At 37.4% G+C, this 24,657-nt stretch overlaps 1 protein-coding gene across 1 annotated transcript in view; it reads left to right on the top strand.

The window, feature by feature from the left end:
- Nucleotides 1–24,657, top strand: part of LAMA2 (laminin subunit alpha 2) — a 377,372-nt gene that overhangs the window by 221,833 nt on the left and 130,882 nt on the right. Inside the window, exons 17-20 of the mRNA XM_056344337.1 lie at nucleotides 4,441–4,568; nucleotides 9,962–10,048; nucleotides 16,121–16,332; nucleotides 20,471–20,577. Of these exons, the coding sequence (XP_056200312.1) occupies nucleotides 4,441–4,568; nucleotides 9,962–10,048; nucleotides 16,121–16,332; nucleotides 20,471–20,577 (534 nt within the window). The remainder of the gene's footprint in view (nucleotides 1–4,440; nucleotides 4,569–9,961; nucleotides 10,049–16,120; nucleotides 16,333–20,470; nucleotides 20,578–24,657) is intronic.

Below are 24,657 nucleotides of genomic sequence, written 5' to 3'. Positions count from 1 at the left end.
TTAATTGCACTGCAGTGCAAAACAAGATATCCTTAATGTGTGGATCAGTGAATTTTTCAGATTGCTTTTTCATGAGTAGAAGCTTAAAAATGATTATCAATTTAATTATACTGTAAGCCTTAAAGAAGTACCTAGGATGAAAAGTATGTATGATATGACAGTCAGATTTTGAATCTTTCAGTTATGTGCAATGATTATGTTTATCACTAGGATAGTAAGAATTTGTGTTTCTCAACAACGGTAAAATTTCTTGCGTTAATGACTGTAGCCTCCAGCTATGAAGTCTATAACATCAGTGTGGGATAAAAACAATTAACAGAGAAAAAAAAAAGGGAAAGGAGAGTTATAGCCGAGTATATCGTAACTATTGACTATTTTGCTTAGGGGTGCATAGCTAGATGTGAGTTCTGAGGTAGCTTGCTTCTGCGTCTTCAAGTTTTACCCCTTGCACAAGTTCGCTGTTTATTTTTGTCTGTAGCGCCAGTCTGGATATGAGAGAAGGCATGCTATAGCACTTTTGCACTTTTCAGCCAATGTGAACCATTGACTGAGACAGTAGAGCTCCCTCTTCTGCTATGTCAAGGATGCTGCTGTAAAGATAATGCAGCACTGTCAAGGAAGTGGAAAATAGCCAGTTGAAAATGTACTTTAATCTATATGTATTATCAAGCATTCTGTATTTTATGTGTTCTGTCTGAGGTTATACTAGATCGTGCTATAAAGGAGAGGCGCACAGGGAGCTTAAAATCAGTTCTGGATTTTCTTGCAGCTTACTTTGAAAACACTGTAAGTGAAGTTAGATTGGTTACTATCCATGCAGGCTATTAAATGCTGCTGTTCAATTTGGATCATAAGCCTTTTGAAGTGAAAGAGAGAGAAGTCTGAATGCTGAAAAAGAGAAATGTTTCACATCAAAAGCATTCTTTCTATTGAGGTTTACACAGCCTTTTGGCCTCATTATTATTCATGGTGTTTTTTCAGTAATACAACAGACAATTTAGGCACCTAATTTACTGATATGATACTTCTCTTTGCTCTTCCTTAGCTTTGAAATGTAGTTGAAAAGAAGCTGAAATACGGTTTTGACTTATGATAAAAGCTGAAATCATCTGCTTTGACATAGGCCTGTATAAAAAGCTCATTTTAACGCATATCTTTGCAGTAACCTGCAAAGCCATTTGATCCTCACAGCAACTGCATAGAGCTGCATGATACATCATTCTCGTTACCCATTGTGGTGTACATAACTGCTTTGGTACACAGGACAAGTTGTAACATTCGGAAATGCTGTTTTGTAGTGTTGCGCACACACATTTACAGTAGTTCTAGGAAGTTGGTTAAACCTAAACCATGTGAAAAGCAAACACATTTAAAGGTGTTTCATTCATTACAGGATACTATGTTCCTATTAGTAAGCCAAGAGAAAGCAGGTCTTTCTCCCCTAGAATATGCTCAAGTTACTAAGTGGGCAGTTCCCAGTAGCATCCATTTTGCATTTTATTCATTTGTGTGTAAATGGCATACACCATGTAGATTGAGGCCCAGGTCAGGGCTAGTGGACATGTACTTTAGACAGTGTTCATCACACAAGCAACTAAGTGTCTTCATCCATCTTTATATACATAATAACAATATGATACATCCTAAGCTAAATGCAGTATAGGCCATACCACAGGTGAAAATTATGTAAAGCCTCTGCAACATCCTGCTTGCATTTGTAGCACCAAGAGAGGGAATTGTCCATGTAATCTTGACATTACAGTAGTTTGAAAATGCCAGAAGAGCATGTTCATGCTTCTAAAGTCGTAATACCATTCTCTGGTTTAGGCGGCTAGGGAATGTACTAAAATCAGCACCCAGGCTTACCCTTTTGCTTTCTTTAACTAGCTCTAAACTAGCAGCTTTCCTGGCTGTGTCTGTGACAGACATCCTGGGGAAAGGCAGCAGCATGCCAAAGACACTATCGTGGACTCAGTCATACTTCCTGATGGAAGTTTTATTTCCATCACTAGCCTTCTATTCAGACTGTTTCTTTCCCTATTCATATACAATCAGCTGCATATGCAGCTAAGCAGGATTGTTTTCACTGTGAATTTAGGGTTCCCTGATACTGGGTATAAAGATATTAATTTGGTTTCTTCCAAGGGAGGAGAGCTGCCTCGGTAGAAAATGGTGGAAAACACTCCGGGACATCAGCAATAAAGTCTTTGGGTAATAAGGTCCAAGTCACATACAAAATTTTGGACAAAAGTAGATTTCACAGTCTTACTTACTCAGAGGTTGTCTAAGTGAAGTTTAATAGTGTTTGGAGATAAAAGAAGTCCAGAAAATCGATGCATTCAAAATAGCTTGAGATCCAGTACCTGAAATTTGAAAGCTTAAATATATGGGCCTAGAATCTTTCCTGGCCACAAAGTCTATGGATCTATGGAACAAGATATTGATGTTACCAAAGCCACTAAATCAATGTGTTGGAACAAGCTATACCCAGTCTCATGACACACAAAAAAATAATTAAATGTTCCTAAGAACATGAAATTAAGATTTCACAGGTTTAAGCAAGTTTTACGGAAATAATCTCAATATAATTAGACATTACGTAAACTAGATGATGCTCTAAACCATTGCTGTACATTTGGCAAGTTTCAAACTGAGATTCAACCAATTAATACCAAGAAAACACAAATTTTTCATGAGTATTGATAATATCTTTAAAAGGGCTAATAACTCATCTACTTAAGTACTTAAAGTGATCTATGAATTTGGCAAAATTGTATAAAATTTAATGCATCACTGAAGAGACTAGGCAAATTACGTCACATTTACCTGCTACATAATCCTTGTTCTTGTCCTGCAAAATCAAGACTGGCTCAGGAAAAAAAGTATAGGGCAACACAAGACTGTTGTTTCTGAGCTAAACTTGAACATAATCACAATGCAATGTATGCTTAGATATCGGTACTGTATGTGTGGGGTTCTTTTTTGTTTTCAAATTTATTGATTCATGGTGATGAAGTTAGCAGTTACAGAGATCTGGATTGAGGAGAATTAGACTCAGTACGTGGCAATGACTGCCATTAGAGTTTCAGAAAATAATTAATCAAAGAGAAGAAGGTCAGCTCTTTTTAACATTAATTTTTGCTACAAGATGGAAGGGTTTGGGTTTTTTACTTTAAAAAAGCAGAAGCTGCATATGCCACTGTGTAAAAGATGTGTAGCTTTAAAATAGTGTGCTAGCTTCTCTTGCTTTAATAACATCCTTGACATATAAGCTGTTCATATTCTTCAAAAACATTAAGATATGTCTGAAGATATTTAAAGCTAAACTTCACACAAAGGAAGAATCCATTATTTTTCATAAAAAGTACAAATAATTTGACATGATGCCTTAAAAAAAAGTTGAATTGCAAAGGATTTTTCTTTTGAAACACTTAAATTATTTTTGTCGCATCTTCTTTTAAAAGCATATCTTAATGTTCCCAGCTACTTTTTCAGTATGGCTGATAGATTTGTTTTGAATGACAGCACTTGAAGTAACAATCAAATGGACTTAAATGACCTAATGAAGTAGAATTTAACCCAGCTGACTGTTCTAAAGCCATAATTTTATTAGACTTAGAGTCTCAATAGCTGGTATTAACTCACAATCTACTAAATATTTGAAAATATAATATTGTGACTAACGCTTTCATTTCAAAGATATGCTGATTTTGTACACCAGCAATAATAATAATGCGCCCTTTAAAACAGCAAACAGCATTTCTGGAGACAGATGCTTTTGACTCCAGTGCACTCATGACTGAAAAGAGTATTGTACTTTTTCAGCTGCCCAGATGTATGGTACTTGCAAAAAAAAGGTCATACAAATAATTTCAGTCCTGGAAAGTCATGAAGGAGAAATCGGTGTTCCTTAGAATAGTGCCATTTATTGAGGATACATTATGTCTTTCAGATGTGAGGCTGTTAAATACCAGTCAGTACCATATGCATTACATTAAAATGAGAAAACAATTTTCAAGTGTTCTTAAAAATATTTGAAATTAAAACGTAAGTTTGGAAATACCTACACAAACCCTCAAGAGTTCCTAAGCAGTAGCTTGGGTGAAACAGATTCTAGATTTGATCTAGCCCATTGTCTAAATAGTCTAAAGCAGATCAAAACATACCCCATTAAGTAAAGATAAGGTAAAGTTCTGCAGTTAAATATTCTTTTTGTGTTACATAAAGAAAAATTATCCAAAAGAACACAAGTACCTGGCACATACAAAGAACTGATTAAGATAGCTAATCTCTAGAACTGTTTCTTAACCAGCAGCAGAAAATTAGAACTGCAGACCTCTTATAGTCCTGTTGAGAAAATGGGCTAGGTGAATGACTTTCAAGGACTTGCCATATATAAGTTCTCTAATTATGAGTTTGTACTTTTTGTCTTCTGTTTAGGACTGCAAACACAACACAGGTGGTTCATATTGTGATAGATGTCTTCCTGGCTTCTACGGTAATCCTACTAAAGGGACAGCTGAAGACTGTCAGTTGTGTGCTTGCCCCCTAAATATACCTTCTAATAAGTAAGATATATATTTATTGCATATTACGTTTTTTCACTCAGTAAATTGCCTAACTTTTTATTTTATGCTTTTGCACATACGCTTGAGATTCTTTGTATTTTAATCAAAATATATTCTACAATATAAGCTTTTATTCTCTTTTTACAATTGTACAGAGAGACAAAGATCAAGGCAAAAACTGAATGAGGCTAGGCTAGAAAGACCAGCACAGAATTTGGATGAATGCTATTTGAATCGATAGCTAATGTTTGGTTTTCTGTCCTTTAAGAGTAGGTTTTTCTAGTTTTAAAGCTGAATTTCCAGATTCTATGTGTGGGGTTTTTTAATAATTGAATTTTAAATTTATTTTTGTTAATTAGATAAAATAGTGATTTCTTTTGCTTTTAATTTTCCTTTTCTTCCAGTCAACCCACTTGTATGTATTATTTGCTACCTATAATATAATAGACTAAGTGGCTTGTAAATTTTTCATTGGTTTTGTCCCAACCAGTACCTGGAAAATGAACAATACCAAAATCATTTAATGTGGTGTAGTTGAAGAAAACTGTTCTGAATCTTGTCTGGTTAGTTTTCTTGTACATACTTCAAAACAGAAATTATGTGTGTCCATTTGTTTTAGCACATTTGGTCTATGACATCCAGTATGTCTTCAGAGAAAAGGAGCCCTGGTGCAAGTAGCACATGTCCAGATTACACAGAAAAGCTACTGTGGTGCAACACGTACAGTAATTATTCAGGCAGATCAGGAACTGTTGAGTATGTGTCTGACATGTTTGCAGTAGTAACTAATGCTTGCCCAAATTCCAGTCACCAATTGGATGTGGCACCCATCTGAAAAGAATCACTGTTAGTCAATGTAAGCACTTCAGGATTGTGGGTTTGTACTGGAAGATTATAATCCGTGCACAGGAGTTGCCCCATCCCGAACTCTTCACACAGTTTAAAAGTTTTAAGTGGCTATAGAGGCTGATAAATCCACTGGAGTGAATATTTTTTTCCCCCTCCATTCAGCCCTGCATCTTCTGTCTCACCACATTTTTCCCAAAACAGAAGTTGGATTCTGTCAATGAAATGCACTTTATTATTTAAGAGTATAAAGAGTACTTCTTAAAGTTTACAGGGCAAAATGCATGGCTACCACCTGCACAGAGAGGGACCTCTGCAAGATGCAAGTAAATAAGAGAACAGCATCTAAATGGCTGTGTGGCAACCATAAGGCACAGATGAACAAGATTTTGCTCTCAAGTAGCTCAGGCTAATGCTGTTGCCTACAGTGGCATTGTGTCTTACTAAAATTCCACTGATCAGTGCAGGAATAATCTAAGCACTCATCAGCAGAAATTCTAGGGGACCGTAGAATAGAAGCCTGCATTCCTGTTAGCACAGCTCTTTAGATGGTTTTATTAGATATACATGGCTTTATTATGTCTGCTGTTCAGGCATGGTTCCTCTGATGTCCTCATTGCTTTTGTGTACTTAGTATTTCCTTGCATAGTTAATTAATTATCTTTCTTTTGTTTGAGAACACTGTACTGACAAAGCAGGGAAAACACTATCACATTTATATCTTGTGCAGATGTGCAACAAACCAAGTCAAATAGATTAAATTTAGATTTTATTGGCAAAATGCCTGGAGACCTCTATTATGTATTCATCAGAGTTCTGGCTGCTTTACTTTTCTTTTTTTGATGTTGAACAAGAGAATCCCCTCTTTAATATTTAGTTTTCTTGAAAAACAGAGGTACAAAACAAACAGAATATAAGTATTTTTGAACTGTGAAACTGTAGGAGTCCTGAATCCTACAAAGTTTAACCCTGCATTAGAATTGTGCCATAGCTTCCTGTTTCTAAAATGGGCAAAAGCACAACTGTGAACAACATCCTCAAGCTTTGTAGAACTCATTGTAAGGTTTAAGCTCACATGACTTTACAGTTCTAGACCAATTATAAAATTTGCTTATAAGGAGAAAAAAAGAGGTTGTTAAAGATTTAATGTGTTACCTGAAGGCTGTAAAAATACTTGGGTTTCTTTCTTTCTTAGCTGGCAGTGAGTTTGGTATGCTAGGGATAATATCTGTAAACAATTCAGATTCCTTCTCATGAATAAAAAAATGTTACCAATCTCATGTCACTGTACAGGTGTAGTATGTATCAAGTTATTTCTGAATAACCTAACAAGTGACTGATTTATGTACAAACTATTATCAGTAGCTGTATATGGATCGCAATTCCTGTAGCATTTAATTCCTAATGTGGCATGACAGGGCATCTGAAGGTCTCTAAGCTTCATACGAAGTTCCTGGTGCATAGAGAATATTGTCCATGTAATGAACCTTTGAGATATGTTTTTATTAAGAAATTACTTTTGTCTTTTATGGCAGTGTCGTATTTATTTATGGTGTTTATAATGCTTCCCATCACTCACAGTACCTGAGTCTTCCTCTTTGCAATGCCACATAAGGTGGAGAACTGTTCTATCCATTTTAGAAATCAGGTGGTGAAGGTGGTATCCTAAGCTGATTTAACTGCTGCTCATTCCTTCTCCTGTTCCCTAATCGCAGCAGTTTCGATATACAATCATTGGAGCCAACCATAAAACTGCCTTCTGAAATACAACAGCATTAAGTGACTTGCTATGTCAGAAAAGAACACTTGGCCAAAACAGGAAACTAAAATTGTCTAAGCTTATTTTCTAGATCCTGGGTTATATTTTCCTCTTCTTGCATATATCTTCATATTTGTACTCGCATGATGCAAATGACATCCATACCTGTATTATAAATGGCATATGTAATGCATGCTTGACTTCTTCAGCTTATCTCATTAACACATCACCCTTACAAACTGTTCTAACATTCTTAGTCTTTAAGGAACTTCAAATAAACTTCTTTTTTCCCATGGAAATTATCAGACACACTATACATAATTCTTTCTGCTAAATGTAAATGTCTGGGATAATTACTGCTTTTCTCTTGAAGTGATGATAAATTTAATATGGGTAATGAAGACCCTGACAGGAATGTTTTATCACTGGAAATGAGAGAGAGAAGATATCTTGCTGAGCCTGGGAAGGTCATAATTAAGCTTGTAGCATATGAACTAGGAATTTCTGTTTTTCTCACAATTTTAATATTTTGTTCGAGAATTAAGTAAAATCACAAACTTTCTCCTAAGAGGTGTTTTCTATAACATACTTGTAAGCCTTAAGGAAGCCCTGTCTCCCAACATAGACCTATCACATATATACCCATACTTGTGCCATATCCTGATTGGTAATAACATTGCTACCTTATGTAAAAGCTGAAAAGTGGTGACGGAATCAAGAGCGACTAAGATTTTTTTGAAGCTTGTTTTGACAGAACAATGCACACTGTTCATTAGTATTTATCACTAGTGAGTAAGGAGATTCTAAATAACCAGGAAGATAAACTCTTCTTTTCTCACCCTACTATCATGTATTTCCTTTATAATATGCAGAATTTCTCAGTATATTAATGTTTAGTGTTAAGATGTGGACTAACTATTAAGTCAGAGAAGGAATCAAAGGATGCTAGGGCTGAGCATAACCCTTAAAACATGGAAATTCTACTATTGATTATTATTGCTTAGTAATAATACATACTTCGTTATTATTATTATTATCATCATCTTTAAAGTTTATGAAGTTGACCTCAGAGCTCTTGATGGAACTGTGCACAGTCAATCTTGTTCAATGCTATAATGAGCTGTGATAGCATCTCCACAAAGCTTCCCACATAACTCTCAAAAGAGTGAGGCTGGGACTGACAAGCAGGATCTTATTTGCAATAAGTCAGGTGCTGCTGATTAGATTCAGTGATAATGTGTGCCTCAGTTGAAAATTGCTTTCATTGCTATTTAAAAATAGAATGAACAGTTATTGTTTCTTCAACTGGCTCCTTCGTACATTTGTGAATCTATTGTTAATTGAATGACATTGCAAAATAGCATGAATGTAATCTTTATGGGAAAGAGGAAAATCCCAATACCTGTCTATATTTACTGCACCTGACTGTATTTATAAATGGAAATCACCTGTAACAGAAACATTAAAGACTAACTGAGGTCAGGTCACAGGATGGATGACTCCTGACAAGTAGGGTCCAGTCACCAGCAGGTAATCATGTTACTTGATCCTTATTAGCTTTTCTGTCTTCTGTGGGCCTGTTATTTTCCAGAAACTTTCACTGTATCTCTTATTTTAATTTATCTGAGGTCATATTATGCCTATTTTTTAATATTGTAGCATCAACTTTTAGCTTGAATATACCTTACTTCTGATGTCTTTGTTAGAGTGATTATATTCCTTAACTTCTGTTTTCCTAGGATACAAAACATAAGTTTAGTGTCTTCTTTCAGATAGGCACTTTGTTGTCCTGTTGTGCGTAGTGACCCTGCTATGCACCTGCTCCCAGTCTTTTTCTTTTTTTCCCCTTTTCTATTTTTCTATTTGATTGACCAGAATTGATTACCATTATTCAGATGAGGCCTTATAAAGGTGCTTTTATGTCTCTGTCTCTAATAGTCATTCCAGAATGATAGAACAGGCTGCCTTTTCTTCTGTGCAGTGTCTCTTGAAGTGTCAGGAGGTTTCCTCACAGAATTATGTTAAGGGAGAAAGATTAAAGAAAGCAAAATGTTAAACAGTGAAGGAGTACAGTTCAGAATTAAACATAGATCTCAAGAGGTGGAGCTTGCAAATGCCTACAGTATCCTTATTTATTTAAAAAAAAAAACCAAACAAACCAACCAACAGCTAAAAATAAGTAGAACATAGCAAAGAGGTAAAGCTTTCTACTCTGCAAGCTATTCTTAAACTTCAGTGCACCAGTCTGGCCTGTTGCTTGAGGTCGCTGGCACTCAGTTTACCCAAATGCACTCTCTGGGAAGCTGCACCAGATATTTCCCTTTTTTGCCCCTCCTCTTTCTTATTCATTGGGTTCCTCTCCCAGCCAATTACACACAAAGTTAACTGAGCTTTCAAATCAGTTGTCCTTCAGAAAGATTTATATAGAGGCCATGTTATGGCATAGATTGTTTTGCCAGGCCCTCAGGGGCACAAACAAACAGCTGTACATTCCTGCCTTTTTAATGGTATCCAGACCACTCAGTGGCAGGCTCAAGTCCCGTAATAACAGGCTATTGGGATGCTGCCATCCGTTACTTTATATTCAGTGTCACAGAAATAGCAGAGTCATTCCAAATTCAATGTGCTGGAGTTAAACTTAAGCCCCGTGTCCTAGACCAGAGTCACTTTTCTTGGGCACTGTTTTGCAAATTAACCATCTCTGAAGGGAGAAGAGAGCTATGCTGCTAACCATCTTTTCTTTATGTTTCTTCCTTGTCCCTCTTCTTACCCAATATCAACAACACAGCTTTAGCCCGACGTGCCACTTTGACCAAAGTCGTGGATTAATATGCGATGAATGCCCCGTTGGGTATGTGGGACCACGCTGTGAAAGGTAAGCAAGCACCATGCTTTTAACCGTATGAGATCTGAAACAAAATATTGATCACATGGAACTGTTCTTTTTATTACTTCCCCGTCCCCATTCCTGTGTTCTGAAACTTGCTGAACAAATTCTTGTGCACCTTCCTCTGATACTGTGTCCATGAATTTGTATATTTCTTGTGCTTAAAGCTTCCAAGAAGCATTTACTGAGAAGTAAGAGGCCTTTTAAAACAGATTTTTCTAGCTCTACTGGGTTTTTTATATTTTTTTCTCTTTTGTCATTTGAATGTTTAGAGCTTGGTGAATCAAATATGCAATAAATTACTGATGCCTCTTTTCAGAGAAGTTAATATGCAGTGAAAATACAGCTCTTCTAATAAGTTATTTGTTGATTATAATTATTTTTTATAAGAATATGTTTTTTGTTGCTTCTAGTTTCCCATTTCAGTCTTTATTTAGCAAGTAAAACAAGCAGGCTTTAATGACAGAAAAGGTAATTCTGCTTTGTCAAATTTATAGAAGAGCTCAATATATATTTCCTACACTTATTACTACCTATAGAAAAGAAAAAAAAAATGTCTAGTCTGTCTTTGGCTGTGACAGGTCTGAGTGACATGTTGTACTGAGAGAGAATGTTCTCTCCCCTTCTTATATCCTGTTATTCTGAAAGGATCGCATGGATAATTTAAATGAAACAGAAGGCTAGTGTGAGTGCTGGTGCTAAGCTCCTAGGAACCCCCTTCCACAGGAGGTGAGATTGCATAGGCAAGGGATATCACTACTGTGTCTGCACGCCTTTGGTCCCTTGGGATTTCACATAGATGGAACAACTAGCAAGTGCAGTTAGTGTGCCAGGGGAGCTCTGCTAGTTGTTTGGAGGTCGCAATGAATCAGCGTTGTCTTTGGCTCTGTGATCCCAGTCCTCTGTGACCCTGCAAATGACACCTTTTTAAGAGGGCCTTGGGGAGCCAGATAACAGTCTTAACACCTGGCTAAAGAGTTATGGGGCATGAAAACATAGTGCTTCTGTTTCTTAGTAGGCTTTGGCCATTTGGCACTTCCATGAACTGCTTGCACCGTTTTCCAACGTAAACCCTGAAAAGAAGATAAGGCTTCTGAATGAAGATTTACAGTATTTGGGCTGGGATGAGGAAAAGTAGGAATGAACCAAGGGGAAGAACCAACCAGAAAAGCAGGATCCTGACCATACGCCGTGAATTGCCCCCTAGTCCTGTCTTTCCAATTTACGTTTACGACTACTTCCTTTTAAATCCCTGTTGTGCTATATCTGTCCTACAGTGAGAGTGCAGGCTGTCATCTGTTTCCACCCATCATCACTGAGTCCGCTCCTGCTGCGTGCTATTTCTGCCTGTCTTTTCCTGTCTGTCTTAGAAGTCATCACCTTCTTTCAGCTAGTGGGCTGTGAAGTTAATGACGGCAGGAATAAATCACATCAAGAGCACTTTGGTGGCAGTTTGTCAATGCGGGGTCATTGACAGCTTCCATTAGCAACAAGTGCTGTTTCTGAGTGGAGCACAGGCTGTAGATGCAGTAGGACAGAATCTGAATAAGTGGCAGGCTTGGAATTTAGCCAGCTTTCCTAAGGAAATGAGGCTAGTGCCATCTTTTTGTGCATGTCTGGCTGGCTGCCTGCAAAGAAATTGAACTTGTAGGTCAATTTCAACCAAATTTGACAGAAGGGTGGGAGGTCTCAAAGATAATAATTGTTCCTGAAGGTTTCATGAAAAGAAGTAGCTGAATAGAAGTTAATAAATCAGGACGTCTCATAGCTAAGGGGGAGGATACTGTGTGAACTCACACCTGATTAAACAGCAGAGAATACATGAGAGAGAGAGAATGAGAGAGATTATTAAATGTTCTGCCCATAAGAAAACTTTCACAGGGCAAGGAAAAAGTGCTGCTGTAGCCTGAGGGATTAGTCCCTGCTGAACAGCAACATCCAGCAGCAAATAATCAGCCCTTAGCCTCGTAACCATGAGATACAAATCCATTGGAAATTAGGCCGTTAATTCCAGTGCTTGTAAAACTATTTGCTTTTAATTGTAACAGGTTGCTTGGAAATGCCTGCAGTTGTCAATAATAATAAACAGGAGAAAGCATGTTGCCTTTTGCTATTAACAATGATTGTATAATTGCTAAAAGAGTTTACATGAAATTCTCATTCATTCTAGCAACTGCAAAGTGACATGTGATTTGAGCCACGTGATTCGTTTGCTGAACAGTCCTAAATTATCATGACATACCAAGTATCATGAAGTCAGCATATACAGTACTGTACATATATATATATACACACACACATACATCTGAGTTGTAAAATTTCAAAAAAAAATTGCTACTTCTCTCACTTGAACGCTTCAGAAAAATGTTACCAAAATTGCTCAATGTTCTGAGGAGTCCAGCTCATAACATCATCAAAATAATTACAGATATAAACTGTGTTGGGAGTTACCACATATCTATAATTGTAAAGAAAGCAGAGCTTCCTCGTTTTATCCTTTTCCCCCGCAAGTTAGACTGATGTTCTTTTGCTCACTGCTCGCTTTCCCAAGGGGTATGAGGTAGGACAGACAGTCTCCTAACTTCATAGAAAGGATGTGTGGGAATGTCAAAAAGTTGTTCTTTTAGCCCAGCACGTTTACAGGATGATGACACACATTTTCCAACTACACAGTCTCGTTAGAGACAATAGCACACAGTTTTGGGAAAAAGAAGGAAAATGGGTGAGCATTTAGCTTCTCCTGTAGCACTCCTTAATTTATGAGTATGGTTTCAGTGACCTTTTCTCCCTAAAAGGAGAGATGAGAGGTCACTGTAACTTAAGTGAGAAGTGTGGGCTGGGTCATGGTCCTTCCTTCCCTCCTCTCCCCGTTCTTCAGGTCTAGCGAGTCCCTTGGCTTCAACCTGCTGCTTCTTCTAGCTAATACAGTTCTTCCAGTGGTGCCAGAAGTACAAGTCTGTACTGCAGTGCTGATGGGAAAAGGGTCAAGCATTCAGGAGATTTGTTACAACAAATATGTTATGCAGGGTTGTTTACAGCTTGCAAAGGTAGGCACTCTGACATTAAAAAATGCAAGATTTGTGGTTGGTCATACAATAACATCTCTGTTGTGCACCTGAATTAAGATTTTCAACTGCATGTTCACAAGCTGTTTCTCCACAGGGCTTTATACATGTAAGTTTCAAAGCAACTGCAAAAACAGTATTTCCAGACTGTAAAGTGTTCAGATCTGAAGGCTAAATTAAATCTGTCTCAAGGGCTTTTTTTCTAGTAAATAAAAAGAAATGTATAAAATAAGCCTGTGTTTTTGTGCATATTTGTGTATATACGCAGCACCATATAGACTGCTATGAAGAAAATTAACTCCATCCCAGCCAGACCCAGTACGCATACCTACAAGTATATTTACATAGTAGCCCTGTGTTTGGCACTAGTTATGACAAATAAAAACGGTGTCACTAACAGATACACCTGCATTTGAATGTAAAGGTGGGTGTAGAGGAAGAAAGAAAAATATGGAAACAATCTTTCTTCGCTGCTGTTACTCCAGTTTTTTAATATTTTAATAACAGCTGTTCTGTTGTACTTAGCAGCCATTTATTTAGATATGGATTTTCTGTGATACATAAATGTAATTTTCCATGCCACATGTATTATTATTATTTTTTTAATATGAACCTTGCCATATATGTAATACTTCGAATCTGAGAAGAGTAGCTGAAGCAGAACTGTCCTTAAGGGAATAAAAATGGAACTGGTGAAAGTGGATTTTTAAATCTTCCCCTGCAACTTGAGAAGCAGGAGAAAAAGTGTTAAGAATTCACGCATAGATACATGCACGCAGTTTTCTCTTAAGCTTAACTGGTTTACCCCTTTTTTCAGGATCCTCTTGAATCTGGATTTGAGATTATATATGTATATAAGTAGAACACAGCTATGTGATGGTAGTGAGTTTTGCTAATTGTAATTAGCAAAGTCTAAACTGATGAGAATGCAAAGAGTTATCACGGTCTCCTGCTGTTAATAGAAGGAAATGATTAGTAGTGTATTTCTCACAAATCTTTCGAGCATTTTTTCTGTGAACCACTTGGTAAGTTTCTCTGAATGCTGTCAGATACATAACTAACACCTAAATGAAAGTGAAAGAGGAAAATGAATATGCATTAAAGTGAAGCCAAATAGATTAGTAGTACCAGAAGGTACAGATCAATGACAAATACGCCACTAATATGTGAGAAAGATCTCAGCAAAGAGGAGGGGTGAACTTCAGACATCATTTGTTTTAGGTAAAATAAAATAACTGCATAAATTATCAAGTCATGTTTTATCAAAGCCAAAGAATGCCTATTAATTGTTATGTGTATTAAGAGACATCCCTGGCCCTTGTAACTGAGAGATCATCACTGAAAAAAACCCAATTTATTTAGGAGAAAGTAAGTTAAAAATCAGTCTTTTGTGGTTGCTGAGATATCCTCCATCCAAGGAAAAAATATCCATTTCTTTGCAGGGCATACAAGGAGGTAAAGTATATGGCTATGTTCATGACAAGTTTTGAAAATAAAATGCCTGAATTATTCTAATGACAAGGTTTTGATGTCCTGTTGCTATGAGGAGTTATTTGTGAGAGATGGCTGTGCTAGAAGAGTAAAGCACAGTGAGCTAGATTGTGAAAATTTTAGTGATGTTCTTGCGTGCTTACATGGTTCCAAACCACTGGACTACTTATGTGTTACTCGTCTGTGATCTGCGTTGTGGGTGTTTTCAGAGACTGGAAAAAAACCTGCTTTGTGTAATATCTTACTACAAAATACTGTTCATTTAGGTCCGACTCTAATTTCCTCCCTAGTCTGTTTCCATTTTTATAATCTTTGTTAATGATATTGATTAATACTTAATGAATGTTTAGATGGCTTCATTTAGGATCCAGTTGGATGTTTCATGAGATTCTGGATGCAAGGAAAAGGATTAATTTGACAAGCATAAAGGGACAAGAGTGAAAGCATAGTGGAGCTCCGCATTCCTGTACTAGGATGGTATGCAAAATCCTTGCTCAACCATACCATCCAGTACTATTACAAAGTAGATAGGAAGTCTATGTACATTAGAACTGCATTCAAACCTGAAGTACTAGGAAACATTAATTTATGCCATGTGCTTGATGTACTTTCTGTTTTCTTTACACTAATTGGAATTAATCTGAGATGCACATGAATAACTTCATTAGCTGGAAGTGGGCAATTTTTCTTTTTCTTCACTATCTACAAGTTGCTCTTACTGTGAAGTGTGAGCAAATGTAATGGAAATGAAAAGCAGACCAGAATATAAATAGGAAATCGGCTGTGAGATGAGTAGAAATATGCTTTAAATATACACTCATGTTAGGTCAGATTCACTAACCTGTTTTACATGGTACTCACAGGAAATTGCTCATGGGCAAGGTGGAAAATAAGGTGATATTTTTAAACATCTCTGTTTAAATATGAAAGGTATAGTACACACCAACATAGTTCCTGTGATAATGAACAATCTTTTTGTTTCCTGCCTATACACAGAGTTATCAATCCATTAATTGAACAAATCTGACTTCAGTAGATCAGGGAGGTTCTTGTTAGGTAAATAAATTTATTTCTGTATTACTTTTTAAACCTGCTTTTCTAAACTAAACAAGTTTTTAAGGCAGAGGGAAAAAAATCATCAGGCTTGCTGGTAAATGAGTACAGAACATCTAGACATGATGTGCTGAAACACAAAGCCTATCTAACACTGACCAGAATTCCTTTTATGTGCCAACAGACAGATTTCTTACCATGCGATGTCTTGTCTTCAGTGCCAGTGACAAGATTTTTCTCCCACTGAAATCTAATTACTAGCAGAACTGGCAGGATTTCAGCTGGTACTGTACCTACAGTGTTATTAGAAGAAGGGAGAGAAAAAAAAGATGCCTAAGAAACACTGGAAATAAGATCAAATAATTTTTGATGATGAGTGAGGCAACAAAATTAATTATTTCTAATAAGAGGATTATTTAAGGGTTCTGACTGGTGATGTCTTTTACCTTAGGTGTGCAGAAGGCTATTTTGGACAACCTCTAATACCAGGGGGATCGTGCCAGCCATGCCAGTGTAATGACAACCTTGACTTCTCCATTCCTGGCAGCTGTGACAGCTTGTCTGGTGCTTGCCTGATATGTAAGCCTGGTACAACAGGCCAATATTGTGAGAGGTGTGCTGATGGATATTTTGGCGATGCTCTTGATGCAAGGAACTGTCAACGTAAGTCATGAACTTTTACTGCTACTGACATTATTGTTCAACTCTATAACCGTTTTCCTGAGAGGAAGACTGTGCCTCTCTGTGAGCAGGAGAATGATACGGTATACTTACACCTCTAATAATAACAATGTTTTATTTGCGTTTGCATCTGGAAAAGGAGGCATCGAACTAAATAGAAAGAGGAACCTATTAAAATACTTCCTATTGCAGTTGAAGCAGTAATGAAGCAATCATGGAAAAAAACTTGGGAGTGTGGAACATTGCATTGATGCAAAATGTTATACTAAATGTCAGATCTACAAAAATAAATACAAATAGATGGAAACTTAGTTCACTAAAACCACTATAAGCCATCCAGAGAAATCTCATTAACTAGTGCAATTGGTGCTGAAAGGAGGGAGTGAGGTTTCAGCTACTGTAGGATCCAACTCTGGCAGAACTTGTGACCTCCTTTCCACCTGTATGGCCTCAGTAAGTATTGGAAGCTGCTGCTTTCTACAGGGCCAGATTCTCCTGCAAAGCAGAGTCTAAAATCTGACAAATTTTCTAAGGTGCTCTGGAGGATGGTAGCTGGCATACAGCAAGCTACCACTTCTCAGCCTGGTGGTGGCATGTTGTTTACATATCAGCCCAGTTCATACTTCCTCATAGTGATGCAAAAAATTATTGAGCAGATGGAAGATTTGGTAGGAACAGGAGCTTTTGCTTCTGTAGGAGGCAGTGGCACTCTCTGGGCCATTGCTAGCATGATTCAGAATACAGCTATTAGGCAGAACAAGTGCTTTTAGTTTAAAAACATTCTTCACGTACCCTTCCACCCCATTTTGAGGAATGGAATATAGCAGGTTTCTGTCCTGAAAGAGCAGAGCATTTTCTTTCATTGTCGCAAGGATGTAATCCTTTTTGATTCATTGGAATAAGCTCAGAACAACTCCATTGAGTACAAAGGTGTTATATCGGAGTGAAATTATGCAAGTAAAAGAGTTGGGCCATGGTCTTACTGCTGTGTGTGCAGGAACACAGGGACCACTTCTGTAGTATGTGTTGAAAGCATGATAGTCTGAGCCGCTAACATCCATTTCCAGGATTTGCTCTATTAGTGATTTGCAGTTTGACAATGAGGATACTAAGTTCTGTTGAACTGCATGGGAGCCAGTGACATGCAGAGCATCACCAGGTTTCTCAGCTAAGGCTAATAAACACCGAAATATGTAAAGTCACAGATAACCATGAAGATGTATACCTGGGTAAGTGCTTTCTGTACTAACTTTATACAAAGCTGAATAAAAGTTGGACAATCGCATATATTCTCTGCACGAATTAACAGTTCATGATGGATGCTATCATATAAGTTAGGGTGTTAAGTGTGTAATGTGATTTAAAAAGAGGTGTGTTTCAAAAATCATAGCTTCCAGTAGCTTGTCACCATTCCTGAGGCATCTATAGGACTGTTGCTTTGAACATTTCTACAGTAGTGGCAGCTGCATGAGAAAGAAATGTAGTATGAGGAGAGTTCAGAAAACATACAATTAAAAAAAAAGTATTAAAAATAAATACATATTTAATGTACAATTACAAGCTTTGCTTTTGTTGTTAGTATCACTGACAAGAAGAGCCCCCTAATGTATGCATAGCCTTGTGCTCAGTTACCTTGTATTAATCTACTCTCTTTCATGTGGGTTTTCTTTTTTGCATATGACTTTTTATTTCCTTTGCAGACTTCCATGAAGTTTGCCCTGCAGCTACAATATCAGAGGGACTGTGCCTTTACTTTGTTGTTTTCAATTTCATTTCTTATTAAAAAGCCAAATCCAAGAGTATTGCAAAGCATGAATTTTGCTTTCAAATTACTGTTTGAAATGTCTTGTTCTTTCTCAGTACGCTGCTGCTGTCGTGTGCATTAACCGTTTCAAATAACAGTACAACTTCATATCACTATAGCATCTCTCAATTTCTTGGTGTATCTGTACAAAATCATAAATCTAAGAACAATGAGAGAATGTTCTAAGCTTATTTGATTTGATTCTAGTAGGTTGTTTTCTGGTGTGAAACAGCACAGTGTGCTGAAGCAAATACCTGGAGGTTGTGCTGATGGTAATAGAGCTAAATGACAAGAGATGAATTAAAGCAAATATTCAAGTGTGCCTATGTGCCCGTGCATAGGTACTACTGTTGGAGGAGAATAAGTATGTAGGCTGATTATAAATACATACTCATAAATATTTATACAAATCTAGAGAGAATGACCAGTGTAATTTTGGGAGAAAGTAAGACAAATTTCTCTGACAAGGCTGTATTGCATTATAGCAAGCATTTGGAGGTTTGGACAATAGCAAATTTTCCTAGTAGAGTTGGGTGAATGGGAAGGCTTTAGGTGAGACTAATGCAATTTATCAGATTGAGTAACAGTTTATTAGATGAATAGCCCTGACTGTATGTTTCTTCTGTGTGTATGTACTGCCAGAGCCAAGAAAAACAATCAAAGTCTCCAAATTCTGCCTTACCACTGCATTGCACTCAGTCATCCGTGGCTGAGTTAAGGGTACATGGTATGCTGTCTTTGGTACTAGACAACATAAATAGGACACTCATCTGTCTATAAAATCAGTCTAAATTATCTTTTTGATTCTTGTGGTATCATATGCCTGATAAGCAAAACAATTCAAATAAGTCTGATACTTTTTTTGAGGTCTGTATAGAAAGGTTGGTTAAATACTCAGTTTGTATTGGGAATTGGGTTTTGTTGAATCTGAGCTTTTGCATCATCTTTCACTGCTCACCATTTTAATTAGAAAGATACTCAAAACATATATGTGATACTCATCACTGTGTACAGTTTGGAGTGTTGGCAGTTTTAAAACATGAATGTTATAGTGAAGGAGAGGGCTGTATACAGGATGAAAGAGGTAAGTCATGGATTCAGTTAGTGTTAAAAAATGAAAGTAAAAGGAAATGAGAAGTGCTGTTAATTACAGCAAAAGTGTTTTTAAATCTTTACATTTTTAAAATATATTGCAAAACAGAAAGAAATAAAAACCTCTGACAGTGTTACCAGACTGATAGGAGAACCCAGCATATTTTTGTTACTTATTCCAATACATGAGACATCTTTGCAAACATTTGAGAAATAATGCCATGAACAGACTGGCAAGCCATAAAGTCAGTTTCATTTAAAAGAAGCAACTTCTGCAAAACACCTCAAAAGTGGGGAGAAACCCAAAAAAACATCCATTCAGTTAGAAATGAAAATTGTAAATTAGCAAGTCAAAGTAATGAGGAAGTTCCTGTTGTAACACTCTCTATATAGAAAAAATATAACTGCTTTGTCTCAAGTGGCACCTTGTGACATGCAGGTATTTGACCACCACATGTTCACTGTCTTAAAATGGAACTGTCAGTTTGAGGGCGGAAAAAAGCAACACATGCAGTCAGGGCACTGCAGGAAGGCAAAACATGGATTGGAGCCCTGGATAATCAGAAAACAGTAGTTCCATTTCATTGCCACTTTAAATAACTAAAAGAGCATCACAAAGAGTTAGGCTGGTCAGTTGGGCGATGTTTCTTCTGGGAACTGTTGCTGCTGCTGCTGAGACAGAGGTCTGAGGAGGTTACTGCTCCCGCCTGGAGGTCCCTGGGGGTAACCTTGTGCTGGGTCCTCAGCCTGACATTTCCTGCCTACTATCTGTTAACACAGACTGGACTCCAGAGCAGCAGGACCAGCATGTGGGGCTGTAACACTTCCACCTGCTGTAGCTACGTCCCGTACACACCCTGTGTAAGGGCCTGTACCCTTTTATATCTTTTTTCCTGTCTCAGTACAACCGTGCCCGCTCCAAGTTTCAGGGCATGTACTCAGTAATGTGCCCTAAACATCCTGGTTTCATCTGAGAATTGCATATAAAACAAACTGGTACGAACTTGAGGCAAAATTTCTCACTGCAGTAATTCAGAGCAAAATTCCACATTAATATTGGTGGTTAATGTGTGTTGTCACTGTACGGGACTGACACCTTCCTGCTTTACACAGGCCTGCCTTCCTGGATCTCTCAGGGTGCCAAAAGCTGCGCTGTAAACATTTGGCTATTAAGTTTAGCTTCAGGACAAGCATGAACAGCCCCTTCTTCTTCTTCTTCTGCAGCCTGTCACTGTCACGTCAATGGCTCCTTCTCAGAGATCTGTGACTCTCGGACGGGCCAGTGTGAGTGTAAAGCCAATGTGATCGGGCGCCGCTGCGACGTCTGCAAGGTGAATGACAAGAAATGGTGTCTCTTTTCAGCTTTCTTCCCACTTTGGCACAACTAAACATTGTTTGGTTTTGGATAGCTTTTCTTTTTTGTTGATTTTCCCCTTAAATTAAGGAACTTATATGGGTTGTTCTTATGTACAGAAAGGTAAAATGACTGGATTTAAAATGTTTTCTAGAAAAAACCACAGAACATTGCGTTTACATGCATTGAATATACTTTAAGCCTTACTGTACATTTCTATATATGTTATATACACTTTATATTATGGATGTTTGGTATAAATTAGTTTAAAATGTTGCAGCTCTAGGAGGTGATCCCTCTATGAAGGCAGTTGCAAAATGTCTGATAGCATCTGATTTTCAAAAAAGCAGGATGGTGGTTTACTTCTGCTGTCAAAGTTCTGCTTTTATGTCTTTTTCTTAGGGTCTCTTCTTGTATTGTCCAAATAATGTATTCTTTTTTGGTGAAAGTGTCTTTTGCCTTGATGTTGTTTTGCTGATTCACAAATCACTGCAAAAAACAGCATTTCATAAACTTTCACAGCGTTGTCTTCAGGCTGCTAAAGAATATGTTATATGAAGCTGGCTGCACGTTTCTCTAGTTCAGCATAAGGGCTTGTGGGTTAGGCCTGTGTCCTCAGAACACCTCTCTGTGTGTATAATGTAAAACACATTCATAATTCTGCAGAAATCACAGGGATCATTTTCACCTTTTAAAACCGCATAATTTCTCAAGCGGTTTGCTCACACTCTATTTTCAACAGTATTTAGAGTCTGTTCAAAGAAAAATCATTGGTATCAAGGGAGTTTGCACAGACTGCATAACATACACAGCAAATACCTGAAGCTTGTGAATAAAATATTGACGGTTGATTGGAATTAATCTTTGTTTACTACTGTGTTTACTACTATCTTTATTCCTGTACTCTTCTCTATGGTGTGGTTTCATTATCTTCACTTTCTAACAGTATTTACTTTTCATTCTTAAAGCCCAGCTACTTCTGGGCCCCAGAAAAGCTGTTCTGTATACCCTGTGGCTGCAGTGCTTTAGGATCCGTGTCACTGCAATGTGATATGTCAGGAAGATGTATCTGCAAATCAGGATTCATGGGCAGACGCTGTGAAATGAGCAGACAGGTGCCTAAGTTGAAAGAAAATGCACGAAGCAGTCAGCAGATCAGAGTCCCCCCTCGGAGATGGGGCATCAGCAGTGCCAGTGGGTGCCCACGGGGTGCTTACCGGCCTGCTACTCTGGTAATCAGAAACTGTGTGCATTGCATGGGATGAAATGTGTATTTGCTTGTCTTTAGAGCTTCCACAGGCTTTTTTTTCTTTCTATTATTTCTCTTTTTATTATTATTATTGTTTTTATTTTAAATAGGTGTGATACAATATACACAGTTACCAAGAAAGAAACAGGCAGGTTCGGAAGACAGGCAGCCTTTTAGGATGCTTCTCCACTCCTAGGGCTTCTCGTAGTGGAAATGGCAATATAGGCCAGAAGTCAAATACCAGAATAAGTCCAAAAGCAATACCATCAACAGCAGTATGTATAAAATGTATGGGTGATGTACATACATCAGTGGAATCAGTGGGATTTTCATGGCCTTTGACAGGGTAATACTTCCTCCTCTAATTCAAGAACCAAAAGCTTAAGAAGTTTGCAAGAAGGGTCAGCCCCAGAGGCAAAGTGTTAAGATCTAAGCTTAAAATATCAAAGATAACTGGCCATATCCACGTTACTAAAGAACTTTTAATACCAGTTATCTGAGCCATTTTTAACTGGGTGAGGTGCCATTATTTGAACGTAATGCCCAAAATGACAAAAGTGTTCATTGCTTATCAGATACCAACAAAGAACTTAGGTCCTAAAATGACATAATTATGATGCAACTGCTTCTATCAGAGCAGTGTTTTAGAAATGTTGAGGTTTATTCCCGGCAACTCAAAATCTCCACACCTACCACACCCTGTTTGAAAAATACCTGGCTGTGTTCTTCCTCCTCAGCCAGACCCTAGGACCCATGCCATATTTGCTTATATGGATTCCCTCGGAGAATGTCAGCTTTAACCCATTTAACATATATTATGTAACTGTGTTGCCCACACAAACACTCAACATATGCTGATACAGGGACACAAAATAATAGCATTTATAAAATTCAACGTACTTCCTCATTGTCATCCAGGATATTATCTCTTATTCAATAAATGTGATTCTTAGAATTTCTGTGTGTAAACAAGCTGCACTGGGGGCTTAACTTCGGGGTTCTTCTTGGGGGTTTGCATGACTGATCAAAATGTCTTTGCTCAGAGATCATCACAGAATACAACCCAGCATGCTAGGGATCTTTGATTCCTTCACTCAGCGTGGAGTGCTAGTATCAGATTTTTTTCTGGCTTTCACCCTTATAAACAGAATTTATTAGATCACATCAAAATTTCTATTTAGAACTGAGATGCATGCTGTGTGTTGGTTACTTCACTGCGTTAATCTGAATGTGTGTCCTGAGATTTATGCATATTCACATTTCTGTGTGTTTTTGCTTCTGTAAAAGAAATCTTTGGAGATAGTTGGTATATTTAATTGAACCTTGAAGTTTAATTATATGAGTTTGAGTATTCCTTTCTCTCTGATCCAGCATGGGTTTTTTATGCAGAAGTATGTAGTTGGCAAAACATTTCAATATAAACTATGAAAAGGAAAATCAGTGTAATTTTTTATTACATGGATAATCAAGCATTTGCTTAGGTTCATATGATTCTTTAGGCTACATTCTGACCATAGATGTGGTCCTGTATTTTGATACCTATCGGCAGATACTCTCTGGGAATGTGGAATTTCAATATTAACATCAGAGATCAGATTTCAGAACTTTTACATGGAAACTTGCTGAAGTGTCTGGGAATTCACCTACACAGGAGGGTAGGGATTCCATTGAGGAGCAAATCTGTGTAAAATGTAAGTCAGTGCAGCTCTATTGACTTGAGGAATCTGTACTGACGTATACTAGGTAAAAATCCAACACCACATGCCTAGGTCACATGGTAGTACAATGTAAAAGTAAATACTTTTACACTTTGTTCCATTTATGTTCATTACAGTCATCTTTTTAATACCTCATTTTTAACATTTTGCTTTCCTAGTGAAGTCACTGCTAGATCTATACTATTAAATGTTGTAATATTAATTTCAGGTGAAGTTAGTAATACAATTTAGATTTCAGAATTCTCTGGAAATCATCATACCTGAAAAAACATAGAGAAGTACTCCCATTTTAAGTCACTCTAGCTCAAGACTGAGTAGAGAATTTCAATAGCAATTATGGTTTTCCCCTAGGAGCCTCTTTTAGCTGGTGCAGTGAAACCCATCAGGTCTGTTGATTAAAAGCTTTGTGTAGAACTGCATTTAACAGTATACAAGTGAGCATGTGTCTTCCCTTCTTTACAAGTATACTTTCTGCACTCCACTAGTGGAGTTCACAAGCAAATTTATTGCTGTAGTTGATAACATCTATTCTGGTTCTGTAGGGACTTTATAGTACTCAATGCAAAAAAGAAAGCGAAGAATGAAAATAGAAGAGAAATAGAGACTCATTAATTATGTCTGTCTTAGACCTAATCCAAAGACAGAGGTTTTATCTTAGAAGCATTAAAAGATAATTCCCATTATTTGCTTGTTATGTACACAAATACATTAGATCTATGTTTTTCTAAAGTTATTCTTCAGCATCATTCAAAAGAAATGCCCTAGAGTTACAGAATACTGTATAGAGACATTGCCCCTGGTCAGAGGAGATAAAATCTAGTTCAGAGACTTTCCAGATGAATCAGCCTCCATTCGTAGCTAAGACTTTGAGTTCACTGTCTTAGCAACAAACTCTGCCTGACATAATCTTATAACCCAGACACAGGGTATGTATATGGTGCTGACATACTCAATTTCCTGTAGGAATTGTACTTACGGAAACACAACTTCATAGGAAATGCGTTACATTGCAGAACATTCATTATAGCATCAGGTAGCATTGTGAAACCTTTATGCTTTTTCAGCAGCATAGGGTGTTTAGTGCCCTTGC

Source organism: Falco biarmicus, chromosome 6, assembly GCF_023638135.1.
Source record: "Falco biarmicus isolate bFalBia1 chromosome 6, bFalBia1.pri, whole genome shotgun sequence".
In the NCBI taxonomy this organism is placed as follows: Eukaryota; Metazoa; Chordata; class Aves; order Falconiformes; family Falconidae; genus Falco; species Falco biarmicus.
This window is presented reverse-complemented; position numbering and strand designations above follow the sequence as displayed.